At 40.6% G+C, this 17,331-nt stretch overlaps 3 protein-coding genes across 8 annotated transcripts; 1 reads left to right on the top strand and 2 right to left on the bottom strand.

Annotated features, from left to right (window-relative positions):
- Positions 1-3,087: 3,087 nt before the first annotated feature.
- Positions 3,088-6,080, top strand: hopx (HOP homeobox). The gene is made up of 2 exons (XM_010900507.4): positions 3,088-3,508; positions 5,759-6,080. Exons 1-2 carry the CDS (start codon positions 3,359-3,361, stop codon positions 5,834-5,836), a joined length of 228 nt encoding a protein of 75 aa, XP_010898809.1. The 5' UTR covers positions 3,088-3,358; the 3' UTR covers positions 5,837-6,080.
- A 116-nt stretch (positions 6,081-6,196) lies between these two features.
- LOC105028058 (testicular haploid expressed gene protein-like) lies at positions 6,197-13,396 on the bottom strand. Of its 6 annotated transcripts, none has more exons than XM_010900534.4 (8): positions 12,965-13,396; positions 12,774-12,830; positions 12,423-12,554; positions 11,691-11,813; positions 10,716-10,857; positions 9,829-9,963; positions 9,494-9,628; positions 6,197-8,625 (listed from the first exon to the last, which is right to left on the bottom strand). In XM_010900534.4, exons 1-7 carry the CDS (start codon positions 13,045-13,047, stop codon positions 9,518-9,520), a joined length of 783 nt encoding a protein of 260 aa, XP_010898836.1. In that variant the 5' UTR covers positions 13,048-13,396; the 3' UTR covers positions 6,197-8,625; positions 9,494-9,517. The 6 variants fall into 6 exon arrangements, with proteins under 6 accessions (XP_010898836.1, XP_010898828.1, XP_010898854.1 ...); XM_010900526.4 differs by having other exon boundaries at positions 6,197-6,855; XM_010900552.3 differs by having other exon boundaries at positions 6,197-9,628; positions 12,965-12,995; positions 13,129-13,396.
- An 84-nt stretch (positions 13,397-13,480) lies between these two features.
- On the bottom strand, positions 13,481-17,297 carry arl9 (ADP-ribosylation factor-like 9). Its single transcript, XM_020045969.2, has 4 exons — positions 16,582-17,297; positions 15,842-16,010; positions 15,193-15,368; positions 13,481-14,810 (listed from the first exon to the last, which is right to left on the bottom strand). Exons 1-4 carry the CDS (start codon positions 16,780-16,782, stop codon positions 14,631-14,633), a joined length of 726 nt encoding a protein of 241 aa, XP_019901528.1. The 5' UTR covers positions 16,783-17,297; the 3' UTR covers positions 13,481-14,630.
- Positions 17,298-17,331: the final 34 nt, after the last annotated feature.

Raw genomic sequence — 17,331 nt, 5'->3', positions numbered from 1 at the left:
TTGTTGTCCCGTTTTGCTTTTGTAATTTTTTTTGTTCCTTTAGAGACAATAATTAATCTAAGAAAATATAGTGTAAATGTTTGTAAAGGTCGAAAAACAAGATAATAAAACAAAAGATGTTGGTTACTCGGGAGACCTGTCACCATCGAGCTGTCACTGAGTAGGAGGTCTGTAGTCGTATCTAACACACATTCTGAGGGGCTAGTGAAAAGCCAAGTGTTGGATGAAAGAGAGCTGCGCCTCACTCAAACCTTCAGCAGTACATGTGCACCAAATGTGACCCATGAGCACATGCATGACGTCATGAGAATTAAGCACCGAATCTCACTCATCGTCTGTTACTACGATAAAAAGGCCAGCACAGAATGTTAAGACACGCTGTTCTTCAAGCCAACCCGTGCAACGTGTCCAGTTAAAAGCAGACTTGGAGCTAACGTGTTTTTCAAACATGGAAACGGTTCTAGTGCTTGGGTTCCTCGCAGAAGATTAGCTTCAAAGTATTGTGGAAGTCCAGCACTGTTCTAGGGATCTCCTGTCTGTCGTATGTGGACCATCTGTAAAATCACTGATTTTACAGATGGTCAAACAAGCTTGTGAATAAATACGTCTTTTATACCCTATAAACAAACATATTTTATAGAATATGTATTGACTTTATGCCAATAAATAATGCTTTTCATCCGTAATAACATTTGAGTTATGAAGGCATTCCAAGTGACACTAGCCTACAGATTTTTAGATGCCTGCCAATGCAGACTAAATAGGTATAATCTTTTTGCCTAAAAATGGGCATGGCTGGTCCTATCTAGATTTGTGGTCTTCTTTTCCAGTTGTTCAATGACAGTAACTTACAAGTATGGGTGAAATCCACATGTAAGAATAGCACGAAATATAAACTTTTTTTTAAACTGGCAAACATTTGTGTACCAGTATTTACTGTTAGGTCCTGAGAAAAACAACAAGACCACAAGGTCACTTTCTATGGTAATTGAGAGTTTAGCCAAGTCAACATTATTTACTGTTTGGTCCTGAGAAAACAAAAAAAACACCTCAAGGTCCTTGTAGTGTTTGTGGTCTATAGGACCTATTTTATGTGGAACGTTACTACCACGTCGTAGTCTGTTATTAGTCTACCTACAAGCGATGACGCATTGATTTATATGTAATGATGTAAAAATGTCAGTTCCAATGCAAGTGATTAAACAGTGACACAGACCCCAATCTTTTAATAGTTGTGTAAGTAATGGTAACAGACACAACAGTAATTTCAGTTGTAGTTGCAGGTTTAGCAGTTGTAAAGGGGGAAACATGATTGTCATGATTTAATGTATTCTTACATTGTTCTCCTGGTACACATCATGAGATAGTAAATATTTAACTTTGACACCTAATGAGGCGTCAATAAAAGATTATAGAAATTATAGAAATGTAATAATGGCTAGAGTAAAAAAAAATAATGTGTATGGATTTTTGTTTACCTATTGTATGCATTTCATATGATCTATTGTAGGCAGGGGTGGGTGGAGTACTGAAGATCTGTACTCAAGTAAAAGTACTGTTACTCGTCCTAAAATGTACTCAAGTAAAAGTTGAAGTACCAACTGAAAAAACGACTCAAGTAAAAGTAAAAAAGTACTTGAGTACTAGTTACATATTTTGTTCAAGACATTAACGCCATAGTAACAACAAGGAAAAATTATTTAAGTACAAAGGCAAAACTCATTTTTAATGTTTGAATAGGAATTTGTTTTGAGTCAGCCTATAGTAATGCAGAATAGAAAACAAAATTAATTGCACAAATTAATAATACTGAATTCTATTATTAATCTGTGTTGCAAATAAGATTCTTGCAAATTAAGACCATTATACATGTTACTAGTAAAAAACAAATATATATATATATATTGTGTAGTAATGCTCAGTACATCTTGTCAATCAAATATTTGTTATTAGTAAGGCAGGTCTTGGGTGGAATGACCTGGTTAGCAGGAGGCTTAGTTGCAATGTTAACTAAAATCTAGCTAGCTAGACTGGGTATGTCGCTGCTAACTAAAGTGTAAAGTCTAAATAATAAAGTTCAAGTCAAGCCCAATTAACCACTATAATATAAGTATACTTACAAGCTGTAGTGTTATTATATGTTGTAAGTTAGATAGAATATTACATTATAATTATGATATATTACTGCATTTCGTTGTACTGTACTTGTACTTTAAAAAAAGATTATAGCTATAATAATAGGATTTAGCTGGCTAAGTAGCGCGAGCCGGTTCGTTAACCTTACCTCTACGTCCTCCACTTTCCATGTCGGTTTCTGCCATTGAATTAGCTACGTCTGTACTCGCACTCCGATGCAGATTTTATAGAGCGGGAGGGAACACGCCACCCCAACCTCAAATCAAATCACGAAACGAAAAAACTCAATATTTTTTGACAAACGACTGAAGACAAAATTGTTACAAAAGAGTAGGTGAAATGTAACGGAGTAATGAGTACTATTTATAAATAAATAAAATAATAATACTTGAGTAAGAGTAAACGGTCCCCAGAAAGTAACTACAAAAGTATTCGTTCCTCTGAAACTCCTCAGTTACTCATTTGGGTTACTTGTAATGCGTTACTTCCCACCACTGATTGTAGGCAAATTGCCTTTAACCCAATAAAAAAAATCACAAATGCTAGTTGAGGAAGATAGACCAAAAACTGTGGGTTATTTAACAAAAAACGTAAGTAACTGTGGTAACAGTCTTTGTTTGAAATACTCTACCTCGTCAGACTGGTTCGGTTGAAACGGATTAGGTTACAGGTGCGTCAGGGTCTACACAGCATATTGAAATACCTGACGTAACCATATTTGTTGCATTATGCCAAGTGATCAGATGATCAACAGTTGCTTTAAAATGTAAATGTATGCTTATAGGCTTATACGGGTGAAATGGATAAATCTAAACTTTCCCAGAAGCCTAAGCCTCCTGCGTGATCATATTCATTGGTATGTCACTTTAAAACGTAATATTTAATACGTCAATCGTTAAAAATAATTTCAAATAGAGGGGGTGTGTTTTCTGAAACTTGCTCCGATAGAGCCTCTATTTACAGTACTGCATTCACACGATCCACTCATGCGGGCAGTGTGACACGCGTTTTGGTTGTTTGTTCTTCCGCAGGGGCTATAATTGCTCAGCGATATCTGTTTGTCCTTATCCAGCAGTATTTCCTTGTTGCCAGTGGTGTATACTCGCAAACGGACTTCATTGCAATTTGAGTTATCCCACGGCCGTTATTATTCAGTGCCTATAACCTACAGAGTAGTAATACAAAAAAATACTTGAGTCTGGAGTTCAATTTGAAAGGGAACATGGCTTCAAATGGGATGGAATGTATGCAGTTAGCAGAGGACCAGATCAAAATTCTGGAGGAGAACTTCACCAAAGTCTCCAAGCATCCCGATGAGTCGACGCTCATGTTGATCGCAGCGGAAAGCGGACTAACTGAGGAAGAGACCGCCGTAAGTGTTCACTTCTAGGAACATTACTTTTATATGGATACAATTATACAATCTAATGAACTTTAATGAGCATGAAGTGAAAGCACGCGCTCTGGACCTAAAATGTTTCACACACAATGGGTGTCTATTCAAATTAGGTTATTCTTGTCAATATTTTGTATTACTACCATTTTAACCATATTCATCCTAAGCAGACAGTATTATTATATTTATATAGGGTAGCAAATAGTTGGAAAGCTCGTCTATAGGCTTTGTTGTTGTGTACTAGTGTTGAGAATTTTCTGTGCTGGCTTTGGTAACTGCAGTGCGCTTTCCAGCAAGTTTTGGTCCCGTTCTTTCCACGCACGGTTGAACAAATACTATGCAACAATTTCCAAAGAGAGCAATTGGTGTTTCACTGAATAGACGTCAGGGCGCAGATGACTGGTCAGCAGAATGATCGTTGTTTTTAATGAGATATCATCGACTTTTAGGATAACCAAAGTCTGAGGACAGAATGATTGCGCTCGCGCGTCAAGTGACACCTCGCGCGACTCACTATGTTTGCTATTCATCTGAAATAACGCTTATATAGTCTTAAAAAGCGAAATTATTCCTAATCAAATGAATTTCTAATATTCTAATAATACACTAAATGTCCTAATAATATGGTTTACACACGTTGCCAGTTGGATCCGTTTTGAAGTAAATCACACCATAGGTCTACCTTGATATAAGTCAGTATTTGTTGTTTGGGCCATTGACCGTAGGCGTGAGTGAAACAGAGCCTATACTATGTTTGAAAGCTTGGTAAGTGATGACAACAGAGATTACTCGAGAAAATACAGACTTCTCTGTGTGATAGCTTTCCACTTTGTGCTGAGGCTGCCAGTAATTCGCTGCTTTTAATAAACTTTAACATCCTAGAGGAAATAATGTCACCTTTCAGGATTTACAGTCAGTTTAGTATAGCCTGCTTTGCGATCCCAGTAGATTGATTCTGAGTAGTCTGTAGTCATGTCGTGGGCACATTTTCTGTTTCTGGGGTGTGCGCGCGTGACAGAGAGCTACGCTGACATCTCTTTGCTTTGAACAGATGTTCTCCGCCCTGCACATTATTTACATGAACAAAGGGATGGGTCATAAAGAGCAATGTGCATATCAGGGCCGCCAATAGGACAGACGCCACAGAAGGACGTGTGTCACTCTCTGCAAACTGGTTGGGCCTGCTGCCTCTCTGCCCTGGTTGGATGCCTGGCTGTTTCCATTACATGTGCAGAAAGGTGTTAGAAGCCCAGTCAACTTGACTGGGCACATGTAATTATGGGTGAGGCCCTCTGACTCCATTAACAACTGAGGTTTTTAACCGCCGCCGTTGTCTTTGAGTTCCGGCTGTTTGATCGACCTTACAGTCCCTCGGGGAAGACACTCCCTCTCCTGCATGAAGTACATTTGCATTGTGTTCCAATGTGCTTCATGTGCTGGCTCATTTCTTCCATTTCTAAAGTGCAGAGTTCATGTGATGAGACATCCGTCGCCCACCTGGGAGGCACCATCCAGTGTTCATTCATTATTCTGGCCATCCGCCAATCAGCCTACCTGACCGCTTCGACACGCTGTACCAGTCAACAGTTTTGACTATGTAGGCCAGTTGGACCAGATAGAATCAAATGTAGATTCTTCATTTTTTGCACAGATTATTCAGAACTTGGCCATTGCTCAAAGAGAGAAACCGTGAACGTTTAGGCTGTGTTTTGTTGACATGATGAATGCTTTCTCAGCTGTGTCATCATAGCTGTGCATTCCTTGACAACTTGGATTTCCAAACAGTGGCAGGCTTGGCATGTCAAACAGCTCAAATCTTTAAGCACAATCAGTCTCATGTGGATGTTCAAAACCGTGATTGTGGGGCAATTTGAATGCATTTTCCACTTAATGCAGTTGACTAAAACTCCCCCAACTGCCTAGCCAGAAACACATTGCTAGAGCAAATCCCTCCTAAAAATCAGAGTTCGTTTTACTTACTGTAAGCAGCCCTGGGTGTTGCTTTGGTAACGTCATGGTCCAGCATATGGAAAGACAACTTGGACAATGTGATTTCTTACAACTATTCATGTCACAGTGACTTCATTGAGAGTCTGTCTTTTAACATTACGTCACCAGGGTTAGTTCGGGTTGACTAATGCACCAGTCCTGATGTTATTTGGGACCATCAGCTAGTCAAAGCGGCGGTCTCTGACACCTCCCTTGGCCTGTTTTTATTTGTTCCAGAAGTGGTTCAGGCTACGCAACGCACAGTGGAGACAGGCCGAGGGCCTCCCAGCTCAGCTGGGATCCGTGAAAGACTGAGGAGGCATAGGAACCTCCCGGTCACTCCCGTCGCTTTGACACAACCCCCACACCCTTACTGACCAGCTAGGACCCATCGACCGGTCCCACCATCATGGCATCATCCGCTCTCTTTTGTGTCCATCAATTGCTGAATGTGAAGTGAACCATTGTTCTTTGCCAATATAACTGCCTTGTTTACATATAATAATAAATATATAAATATATATATAGTAATTAAATAAATAACATTTATTATTATAAATTGTGTCATGGTTGTCTGCTTTAATGCTACATAGTGTGTGTGTGTGTGTGTGTGTGTGTGTGTGTGACGAGGCAGCTGAGGAAGTTGGTACAATGGTGGGAAGGGGTGACAAGGGGTGCTTTGTTTTTGTGTATCTCTCAGCATGAGTCTGAATAACACTGGGCTTTAATGGGTGTACAGAAGATGTGAGACTGCACTCACATTAGGAATCTCCCGGGCCCTTTAACATGGGGCCCAATGGGAGAGGTTTTGAACGGAAAGGCTTTGGACATGCGAGCTGGGATCGGAGCACACAGCCACCAGCAGGTGATGCCATCCACTTGTCCTCTCAGCTGTCTAGGACGGGATACATCTTGATTATATGTGTACAGGGGAAAGATCTGCACTTGAGGCAATGACAGACTGATCGTGCGAAAACGCGTAACCAAACTGACAGAATCCGATAGCAACTCAACAGGTAGTTCTGGTCCTAATGAAATCTTCCCCATGATCTGTTTGACTGTTGGTGTGGTGACAGATACTGGTGGGGCTCAGCTGGCGCATCCTGCATACACTGTGGAACTACTTCCTGTGTTAGTGTGTATTGTTTTCACCCAGTTCAGCTGAATGTGTAAAAAAAAAAAGACAGTCACACCCACAGAGGAAACAAGTGAGTTTATTCAGAGTTGTGCAGCGATCACACCAAATGCTAAACATTCGCCAAGCTACTGCCGAAGAATATTCTCCCCTCATGTCTCTCTTAAGTCATTGTGTGACATCATGATTTGTGTCGCAGCTGGGAAAGAAAACAGGCAAAAACAAATCAGTCAAAAAGACAAATGGTAAATAAACGATCCCATGGCTACTTCATTGATATGTAACAACAACCACTGACAACATTTACCCAGAAGGTAATGCTATATCACATTTTATGTCATCCCTGAATCTACAATTCTTGCTATAAGAGGCCAATGTGGTGTGTATGGAATTTGAATTGGCCCTGGCATTGTCTGTTGCTAAGAGGACAACATGAGTCTGTGTGGAATCTGTCACCCCTGGTCCAGTGAGCATCAAATGCCCGAAGATTAATTGGTCCAGCTGGCCACTGTGAATTTTTTAACTTTTTCTTTGCAACATTTAATTGGTTATTAAGTCCCTCCTTCACCGCAACACATCCCAGTGGACTTCAGACGGTCCGAGTCAAGGTTTTTGTCCTCAGATGCCATTCTGGTTCTTATCAAGCTGGTTGCTCGACAAGGAAGTCTACACCAGAATCGTCATTGGCCGGAGGGAATGTGCTGTTTGTTCATGTACCTTGATTCAGTTCACAGATTTATAAATGATCACTTCTTGCTGAGAGAAATCAGGTCTGAAATGCCACATTGGAATTAACAACTTTAGGAACCTCTTTAAAGCTTGAAATAAACCAGCCTTTTCTATTTGCAGTAGGGTGATGAACTGAAGCTCCTAGGTAAACTGGTTTTCTGTGTTATTCTAAATTATTTGAGTGTTCATCTGTTCGCTAACCTGTCTTGCATGTTTTATAAAATCAAAGGTGGGGTGGGGTACACTGTGGGTGCATCAATTTGAGATGCTGTGAAATCAGTTTAAGCTGGGATCCATGATGTTAACAATAACAAGACACTCACCCTACCTCTGCATAAGTAAAAAAGCAGATGAATAAGTATCTAGAAATGTAACTAGTGTAAAACTACTATCATTTTAAACATGTTTAGTGTTTGTTTACGTTAAAAGTAAAACAACTGTACAATTTTATGTTCTGATGGGTATGTTGGGTATAAGTTGGACTAAGCTGAGGAATTTATAGATTCTGTACTTCCAGAATCAGTATTCAAAACGCTATGTACTGTGGCTACAAAGCCTCTAGATAGCAGTTCCACTTAGTAATTAAACATTTTCAAATCTTCATTTGGAGTTTGCTTTGGTGATTTAAGTACACACACACGTACACACACTCACACAAAGCTACTTAATACCAATTAATAATAAAATAGTCAATAGTTGATTATAATTGTCCCTGTTTACTATTGATAAACACTACAAAGCTTAATGTAGAGTTGCAGTTCTCTGCCAAACCCAGATCAGTCTCCCTAATGCTCGGCTAACCAGCTGGATTCAGATACAGTGAGGCAGCCAATCGCTGACAGGGCTGGTGTGCCCCACACAGACAGATAACCAGCAGTCTCCAGTCTAGGAACAGGTACACTATGGGAAGTCAAGCAGTGGAGGAGAGCCCTTCCAGTCCCCTCTGCCTCGCAATATCCCTATTTAGCATGCAATCCCAGGTCAAGATCACTGTAGGCTTATCCCAGATTAGGCCCCAGTGGGACGCCTGGATCTGCTTTTGAAGTCTGGCCTTCTGAGTCCCGCTTGACTCTTCAGTAGTGGCCAGTCAGTAAGCACTTCGCTGTTCGTCTGCGCTTGTTATTTACACAGCAGGTGACAAAATGTGACGGCGGCAACTCCAGCCCTCCCACGTTGCACTAAATCCACATGACCCTGTTGAAAGACACTGCGTCCACTTTCACATAATGTTGCCACGAGCCTGCAGTGTAAAAGGGGAATAATGTGCATTTGAAACTAAGCTCACAGCTAGCCCTTTGTAAATGAAACTGTGGTGATACAGCAAAGGGTGGCTGGAAGCCTGACCTTGATATGAAAAAAGGCAAACCTTGTGAAACATTATCTTAGAAAAAGGGGCTACTGGATCTTAGAAGTGACAATGCCATGGTATGAGAGTTGCCTGTGTTATTTGGCTGTTTGCAAAATAAAATGAACTGTAATGCAAATTATTTGTCAGAGTGAACAAACTTCTTATTGCACATGATTGTAAAACAACTCCCAGGAGAGTGTCCAGACAGTTTCACCATCTCAGTCATGGCACAAAACAGATTGAATTTGGGGCCCCATGGGTGCCATACTTAAAAAAAAATAAGTTCACTTTTTCTCTGTCTCAAAATGAGCATCAGACAATAAAAAAAAGTTGATTTAGTTTCAAGTGATGTAGAATGTTAACACTGTAGCTGATCCAATCAGATAACCTCACCAGCTGAAAGTGATTATTTCCTGTAACAAATTCCGGAACCGTTATCAAAGATCTTAAACTTTATATCCACCAATGGCATTTCTTAAAATATGACAGTCGGAACAAAAGTAAACATTAAAATATCCCTCCGGAGGCCAAGTTGACCTGCACTATTTAAAGAATAGAGCTTCTGTGTGCCAGGTTATCTGATGGGGTCCAGCTGCAATGTAACATTCTATCATGTGCAAGAAAAAAAAAAGAAAAAAACATTAACTGGCAGATTTTGAGACATGTTTTGAAACATCTAAGCTTTTAACCCTTTCCTTAATATGTCCCTACTTATTTTGCCTTTCTTATCTGCCATTTCTCTAGCACATTGTGCACTAACCTGGACCTTGACGGACAAGAAAGCTCACAATGGCGGCAGGTCTCTCGGAGGGATGTAGTCCTTGTTCAGCCCTTTAGAAGCTGATAGAGTTTCAAGTCGTAAAGATGCTTTGGCATGCCGGGCTCCCCTTGACACCTGTTAAAAATGCATGTTTCAGTGAGTCCTGTCCACGGGTCTTAAAAAAATATATAAGCATAACCCTTTTCACATTGGGTGTTTCTGCGAATAATTTTTATGTAAATCTATCACAACGATATAGAGACGGTGTTAGCGCAGACGCATTGGCAAAGAGCATGTTGTCCAGTATGTTGTGTGGGGGACAGTGAAGTGCTCACTGGCCAAATAGGGTCCTCTGGTTGTCCACGCTCAAAGAACATGCTACTGGCCCTCCACCGGGCTACCGAGAGCAGGTCCAGCCTGGGTGTGGTCTTGGCATTTTTGGCAGCATAAGAAACCTTGGTCTCCACGTTCTTCAGAAAAAAAAATTATGAATTACTGATTAGTAACCTTAAGAGATTTGCAATAAATTCAAATAAATTATATAAAATATTTAGCTAAGCATAGCATTGTATGCAACTGTACGTATTTTTTTATACAAATTGCACATTGAAAACCCTTGACATGAAGAGGGCCATCCGACATGCTAACAAAGGATTAGGATTGTATGGGGAAAATGGTCCTCAATTGGACATCACAATGTGTTCGCCTAACTCATCAAAAATGTATGAAAAAAGGCTCAGTGTCATTATCCTTGCAAAGTGAGGCAGTAACAGAAAGGTTGCTGGATCAAATCTCAAAGCTGGCAAAATGTAAAATATGTCATTCTGACCTTGAGCAAGATAGTATCACTTTGTGATATCAACTTATATTTGGGAGAGTTGAATATCACAGCATGCCTTCCTTCTAGGCATCCGTGCTAAGCCATTATGTTACCCCACACACTGCTTATCCAACCAGGAAGTCACCTCGTTCCACACGTGTGGGCACGTTCACGTGACAACCCTAACCCTCACCTAATAACAACAATAAGCAATAAGATAAAGAAATTCCTAATAACAACAATGCGCAATAAGATAAAGAAATTCCTGCTGACGATGTCCCCCCCCAAACTCTGTGTAATGCCGGTTCATTGGTATCCACCGTGGGGCTCTTCCCAGCTGCAGGTCAGTTAGCGGCACAGTCAGGGCTCAAACATGATGAATAACAATTAAAATCACCTAACCTCAATGTTGCTTTGGAAGTTGTGGGGGTTCCCTTTGGGTGTGGCCAACTGTAACAGCCGTGGAGAGGTCTTTGCTGGTTTCACTCCGGGTTCGATATGCCAGACAGGGCGCCTGTACTCAGACGGTGAAATGTGGGGAGGCCTGCTGAATCAAATGTATAATAGTTGTAGCTCTATCGGCAGGATTGCCATAAATCAATATGAAGCATCCTGACAGTCATTTCGACACAGTCAACATACTGTAACCCTTCATTCTGCCCTTAAACATCTCATGACAGGCCATGCCCGTGGATGTGTTCCATAGGAGTATCCAAAGAAACAGCATATTGTTTTTAATAGTCAAACGAGGTATAGAAACAAACAGGCATGTATACAGCTCTGGAAAAAAAATCAAGACAACACTGGACCTTTTTCTTTCCTTTCCAAAAAAGTTGTTAAGGAAAGTTTTGAGCGAGGAACAGAAACATTCAATTTGCAGTGGTCTGTTGATTTTAACCCTTCTGTTCCTCACTCAAAACCTTCCTTTTCAACTTTTTGGAAAGGAAAGAAAAATGTGCAGTGGTCTCTTAATTCTTTCCGGAGCTGTATATATATATATATATATATATATATATATATATAATATATATATATATATATATATATATATATATATATATATATATATATATATAAAAAATACAATCTCAATCCAATGTGCAGGCCAATGGGTTCTTTCACTTGAAGATTTATAAACAGACTTCCGTGGCTGTCTGTGAATGTCCCAGGGGCTTGAGCTTTGGACAATAGTCTCTATTGTCTCAGCATCGTCTCCCAAAGCCACAACTTGCTACTGAAATAACAAGACGTCAAAATACTGGCTTCCTAGGCCAAGCATGGGGGGCTAATCTTAGATCTGGTCCAAGATACAGGTTTGTAGTTGACAATGTGAACTGTAAACGTTTAGTTTTGTTCACGTTTTCTTCTGTACATTACTCTGTATCCTGGGAGTTTTGGGACCTGATCTTGGGCGTTGACAGGCGGACAATACGCTCATACTGGGCTGACTTGGAGGAAGGACGTAATGTCTTCCTGGAGGAGTTCACCACCTCCTCTTTCCTGCAAGAAAATATACGAGCATTGACCATCCATTTCTTTGGGCTAAAGGAAATCTCATTGTTCTACATGTTCTCACTACTGTAAGTTGATCTGGAAAATAGCATCTGCTCAAGGGGCTAAAATGCTCATGGAAATGTAATTCCAGAGTGAAGTTGCAGAAGGATACTTGAAATGATTAAATTAATCCCTAATGAACCACAGTCCTAGAGGGTTCAATAGAGAGAATAGAGATATTAGACTGTTGATCTGAATCAGTTTGCAAATAGAATTATATAATGAATTGCTATTCCTTTTAGCACTGACTTAGTTGACAGCTACTTCATTGAGTAAGGTGCTCTTGCTGTTACTGGGTTGTGTGATTGTCCCACCAACATATATTAATCAGGATGCAGGAAACTAGCAAATAGCCTAAAAAATGTTTAAATTCAATTCACTTTAGACACTCAGAGCTAAATATTCTGTGTCTGATCAGCGTTTATAGGACTTGTTAAACATTCTCAGTTTTGTGGCGACAGTGCAGAATATAAAATACATTAATATAAGGTTTTCCTGCTTCAGTGAGCCACCTATAACGCTGAGTCTGGGCGTTAAAAGCAGCCATACACTTACCGAAGGCCCTCCCATGCTGAGGTGTACCTTTTGTGCTTAGCTAGGTATTGGATTCTTTCTGTTGGAACTGCTCCCAGCGCTGAGTAGGACAAGGGCCATATCAACTCCTGGTTGCCCCAGGTAAGCTTTGGACTAGATCAATAAGAAAAGGAACGTTCAAAGGAAAAATCTATTCCAAAAAATAGCACTAATTATAAATGTTCTCACTATGAATGAGGACTTAAAGTATCAAATACTGCATTTCTGTTGCAGTTCCACTGATGTAATTGTCAGTGGCATTCTAGGAACATCTTGTTGTCGTGTCGATAAAAACCTTCGACAATACTCGAAAAAAAAAAACAGCCTACATACCAAACCGTTGTGATCCAGATTGTTCTCGACTCTTTGTGCTGTGCAAGTTCCAAGATCCTACAAGAACATTTCAGCTTAGTTTCACCACAGGGTCCACTTCATCCTCACAATACTAACAAAACCAATAGCAATGCACAGTTCTAGTACTTCTGCACACATAATACATGAGGTGTTTGTGGGTAAAGGAGCACCTCTTTGACGGACAAGATCCGGATCCCAGCCCTACAAAGGACAAAAGTGTTCGGAGACCAATATGCAACCCGGTACTGTTCATTATGTTAGAAGAAGCATCAGACCTTTAGAATATTTTTCACCATGATTGTTTGGACATAACCATGTCCCCCAAAAAACATACCTGTTTTTCCAGACACCATGTCAGCCTAATGGAAAAGCTTCAAAAAGCACCTGGCTGAGTTCTCCAGCTGGGTCATAATGGTCTGTGTTGTTATTATGGGATTGGGAGTCCCTAGCAACTTATCACATGGTAGTACTAGACGGCTTGAGTGTGACCGGTTGAAACCGGAGTGTGTAAGGTCCCCTGGGAGTTAGTCTATCTTCTTCCTCAAGACGTCTGAAACAGGATGTCAAACAAAAAACGATATCTGAAATCAACGAAATTAAGTATATAGCTGTGGTTAATCTGCAAAAATAAGATGTTTGTATTTTTGGTTGAATGTCACCAAATAGACGACTTGGAGCCACACATATATATATAGAAGTGTCTTTATTTAAATCTGCCAGGTGTGAGAAAACAGAAACCCAATACAATTGGATTTAACCCTTATATGACACAAATGGTTGGATGTCTGATCTAGTGATTACACACAAACAAACTGTTGTCCTTTGGTTTGTGGAAGTCAGTATAGTTCACTCCATTCTTGCTTGCACACAGGAGTGTAGCAGCCCGCATGTTCACCCCAAGACAAAATGTTAATGTGCCCACATTAACAGAGAAGTGAGTTTTCATCGTGCTATCTTTTCAATACGCTTCAAAATAAATATTTGCATTGCTTAGGTCACAAAAAATCTAAATTGGTTTTAAGAAAATATAACTATATAGAAAGTACCCTTTCAGGGCAATATAGTCAATACATATGCAAGATGTAACAAAAATAATCAGACGTACCACACAGTCGTCATACTCTGAATAGCATAAAACGTGTAAGTAGTAGATCAGAACGTGTACCTGCTTCTAAAACAGCATCGAATAATTTAAAGATGCTGAGAACATCATTTTTTTTAATTATTGTATCTATTGTATCTATTGTAGTCATAAAACACTGCGAAAAGTCAAGTCAAAACTCTATGCCTTTGTTAATTTGTGCTGATGCCATTGAAAGTGTTTTTTTTTGTTTGTTTTTTTACCATAAGCCCCGTCACCTCGAGGTGTCCCTGGAATCATCCTTCTAAGGTTGTGAATGAGGCCATTTACAACAATGCTGTTGGTCAATACAGCTTGAAGATAGAGTTTTCAAAACAAATGAAGGCAAGCCAGCACAGTGGTGAATAAGAGCTGACCGATCCCCTCCCACATGGAACTCTCACTTCCCCAAACATGTCTCGCAGGCAGATCTTCCCTGAAGGCCAATGTTAATATGACTGGTTGACTCAGTGTGGAGGGCGGAGCTTGAATTTCAAACAGCCGTGAGCTCCAAGAGTATGTTTGACCAGGGTTTGTGCTTATTCCCATCCTTTTCCCACACCGTCTTAAAATTTAAACTCGGCCCTCGGCCAACCAATCACATTGGTCTCTACCTTTGGGACGAACATAACTCAAAGATACATTTGAGTAAGATACCCCCTAACTCCTACCTCCCCGCCATTAGAACACTCATAGCTCACGGCAGGAGGCGGAGTCTATCTGCCATCCTGCACCATTTGAATGATCAGGTCTCGTGCGTCCTGCACGGCCGGGTTCAGTTCTGTATCCCCCTTTCTAACATGGGTACCGATGAGGAAAAGCTTGCGGCCGTCCCCAACCTCCTCGAGGGAAAGAGCTTCATGGAGGGTTGTGATGCTGCAGGCCCCCGGTTTATCCTGGGGGTGGCGGGAAAACGTGATTTGTTTACATTGCAGTTATTTAACCAGGTAGGTCAATTGTTTAACCAGGTAAGTCAGCTGAGAACCAGTTCTCCTTTAACAACATTAGAGCAGGGGAAGCATCTCAGAGGAAAAGGAAAATCCACAATTCTGACCGCACGGATTAAATTCTTAGCTTTTTGTCAACTGTCGTCACTTCGAATCCTCAGTCCGTTCTCCCCACCTTGATCTTAAAATTACCTTAAGAAGACAATCTAAAGTTGTTGCCCACCAGCTATCTCCTTTGATGTGTTTTCAGGAGGCAAGGAGAGGGGACCTGAGGTTTCAAGAAAACGAAACGCAAGCCATATTCAAAATGCAAGCCTTAAGTCAGTCTCACCTGCTTGTTGGCCAGTACCACTAAAGGAAGATAGAAGTCGTTTTCCAGCAGCTCGTGGAGATTCTTCTTAGCCAGAGGGAACTGGGCAGCATCGGAAGAGTCCACCACATATACCAGCACCATTGCCTTACACATGTACCTCTTCCAGTAGGGCTGCAGATTCTTTGTTCCACCGACTGTAAATGACAGCATGTTTTCTTAATTCCATTTCTTAAGCATTATTATTTTTGTACATTTGTTATACATAAGAAAGCGTACTGAGCAATGAAGTCATGTTGGTTAGGTTTCATATTTCACAGACTGAGTTAAGGTCCTTAGCCTCATCTCCAGGTCTCAATTGCTGGTGCAAAAACGTTGGCAACAATGTGAATTAATGTGGGATTTGAAAGTGGCACGGTTAAAATCCACCTGGAGAGGGAATAAGGTGTGCTAAAGCCGCATGAGATTGGACTGCATGAGAAATGTTTCCAAAATGTAAGGAAGTGTTTCAGGCATTGTGCTAAGCGGTGATACAGTTCCTCCAACTGCTTCATCTGCTCTCTTGCCGCTTATGTCCTAGTGTGGTTCCAAGCTGGCGGATTAAGGACTAATGAGAAACTATCATGAACAGTACTGCCATCATGGTTATGTGCAATGTGATGTCATTTACTTTCCAGGAACTCAATCTGCAGGTCCTCCCTATTGATGGAGACTGCATTGAACCCCTGAGTTGGGTCCACATCCTGCTCCAGAGTGCCGGTGGCAAAGCAGTGCAGAAGGCTGGTCTTCCCTGCCCCTTCCAGGCCTAACACCAGGACTTGCTTTCCTGCGGATTTGGCCTAAGGCAACACATAATTAAAAAGACATTAAAAAAAAACAACTCTGATAATATCATCAAACATTGCATGAAAAAACGTTTCTGTAATTGCCGGTGAGAAGGGTGGTAGGTGACAATTGATCAAGCTGGGGAAATGGTCATGGCAGTGAGCCGCAACAATGATTTGGCCTAAAATGAAAATATACTGGTTTAAATTTAACTCAACCCGACTGAGATTCTTAAGAAATTTGACTGAACTTATAACAACATCGTCTGCTTGAGTTAAAATATACCGATGAAACAGGATGCCAAAAAAAGGCAATGCCACAAATGTGATGTTGCTTTTTGTCGCACCAGATACTTTTTGTCACATAAAAAGGACAGTCCGACAAGTTCTGAATCGAAAATATATTTTTGTGGTCCCCACAAATAATTTCCAACACACGATAATATAGTTTAGTTTGCAGCTGTTCGATAAGAACTTTAAATTGCGTTTAATATTCACACAATTCATGTTCTCTAGAGGTTAAGTAATTTCCCATAGCAACCGCAAACATACATGCCTAACAATAAACACGTTCAACAGAAAGTACCTCGTTGATTACAACTGTGGGTGTTTTCTGTGCAGGTTCTGGTGCTTTTTGTGCCGTTTCTTCCCTACTCGTGTTCTCTATTTTCCGTGAATCTTGCTTTGGCTTTGTCCCTGTTGACACATAAGTCCAGATGGCATACGCAACTCCTCCGGTTACCGCAAGAGTAAAACCCACAACCGCTGTTTCTCTGACACCAGGCATGTTCCAAATAACGTTGGGAAATCTTGAAGAACTGTTTCACAAGTCTTTAAACATCGTGATAACCGTTATTTATCACGTAGTTTGCATCCCAGAGTTACAAGTGGATCGGATTAATCTACCTCAACGCGATATCTGGTGATATCCGGGTGCTTCTGCGCACACAGGAAAAGCCAAAGGAAAATATTTGTCAATGCAGGAACTGTAGACAAAAAAGTAACTAGTAAAGAACACAATATAGATTTTCTAAAAAAAAAACTTTAAACAGGAATGTTCCGCCTTGTAAACGTTCTTTGCTACATAGACCTCAATGATTCTGCTAATCCCCTCGTTGGTTCAGCTCAGGCTGACACAGGCCGAAATACACCAGAGCAGTCTCGTCAGTGTTGGGTCCATTCCAATTCTCTCCACTGACAAACATTTCACATTTGAGTTTGGTTAACTTTTTGAATTGACTAGAATATAAGTGGAATTGCCCAAACGCTGCGATTGTACTTTGTACACAGAACATGCCTATCATAATTTCTATCACCACATTTCTGTAAGGTTAAT

This window comes from Esox lucius, chromosome 4 (genome assembly GCF_011004845.1).
Source record: "Esox lucius isolate fEsoLuc1 chromosome 4, fEsoLuc1.pri, whole genome shotgun sequence".
NCBI lineage: Eukaryota > Metazoa > Chordata > Actinopteri > Esociformes > Esocidae > Esox > Esox lucius.
This window is presented reverse-complemented; position numbering and strand designations above follow the sequence as displayed.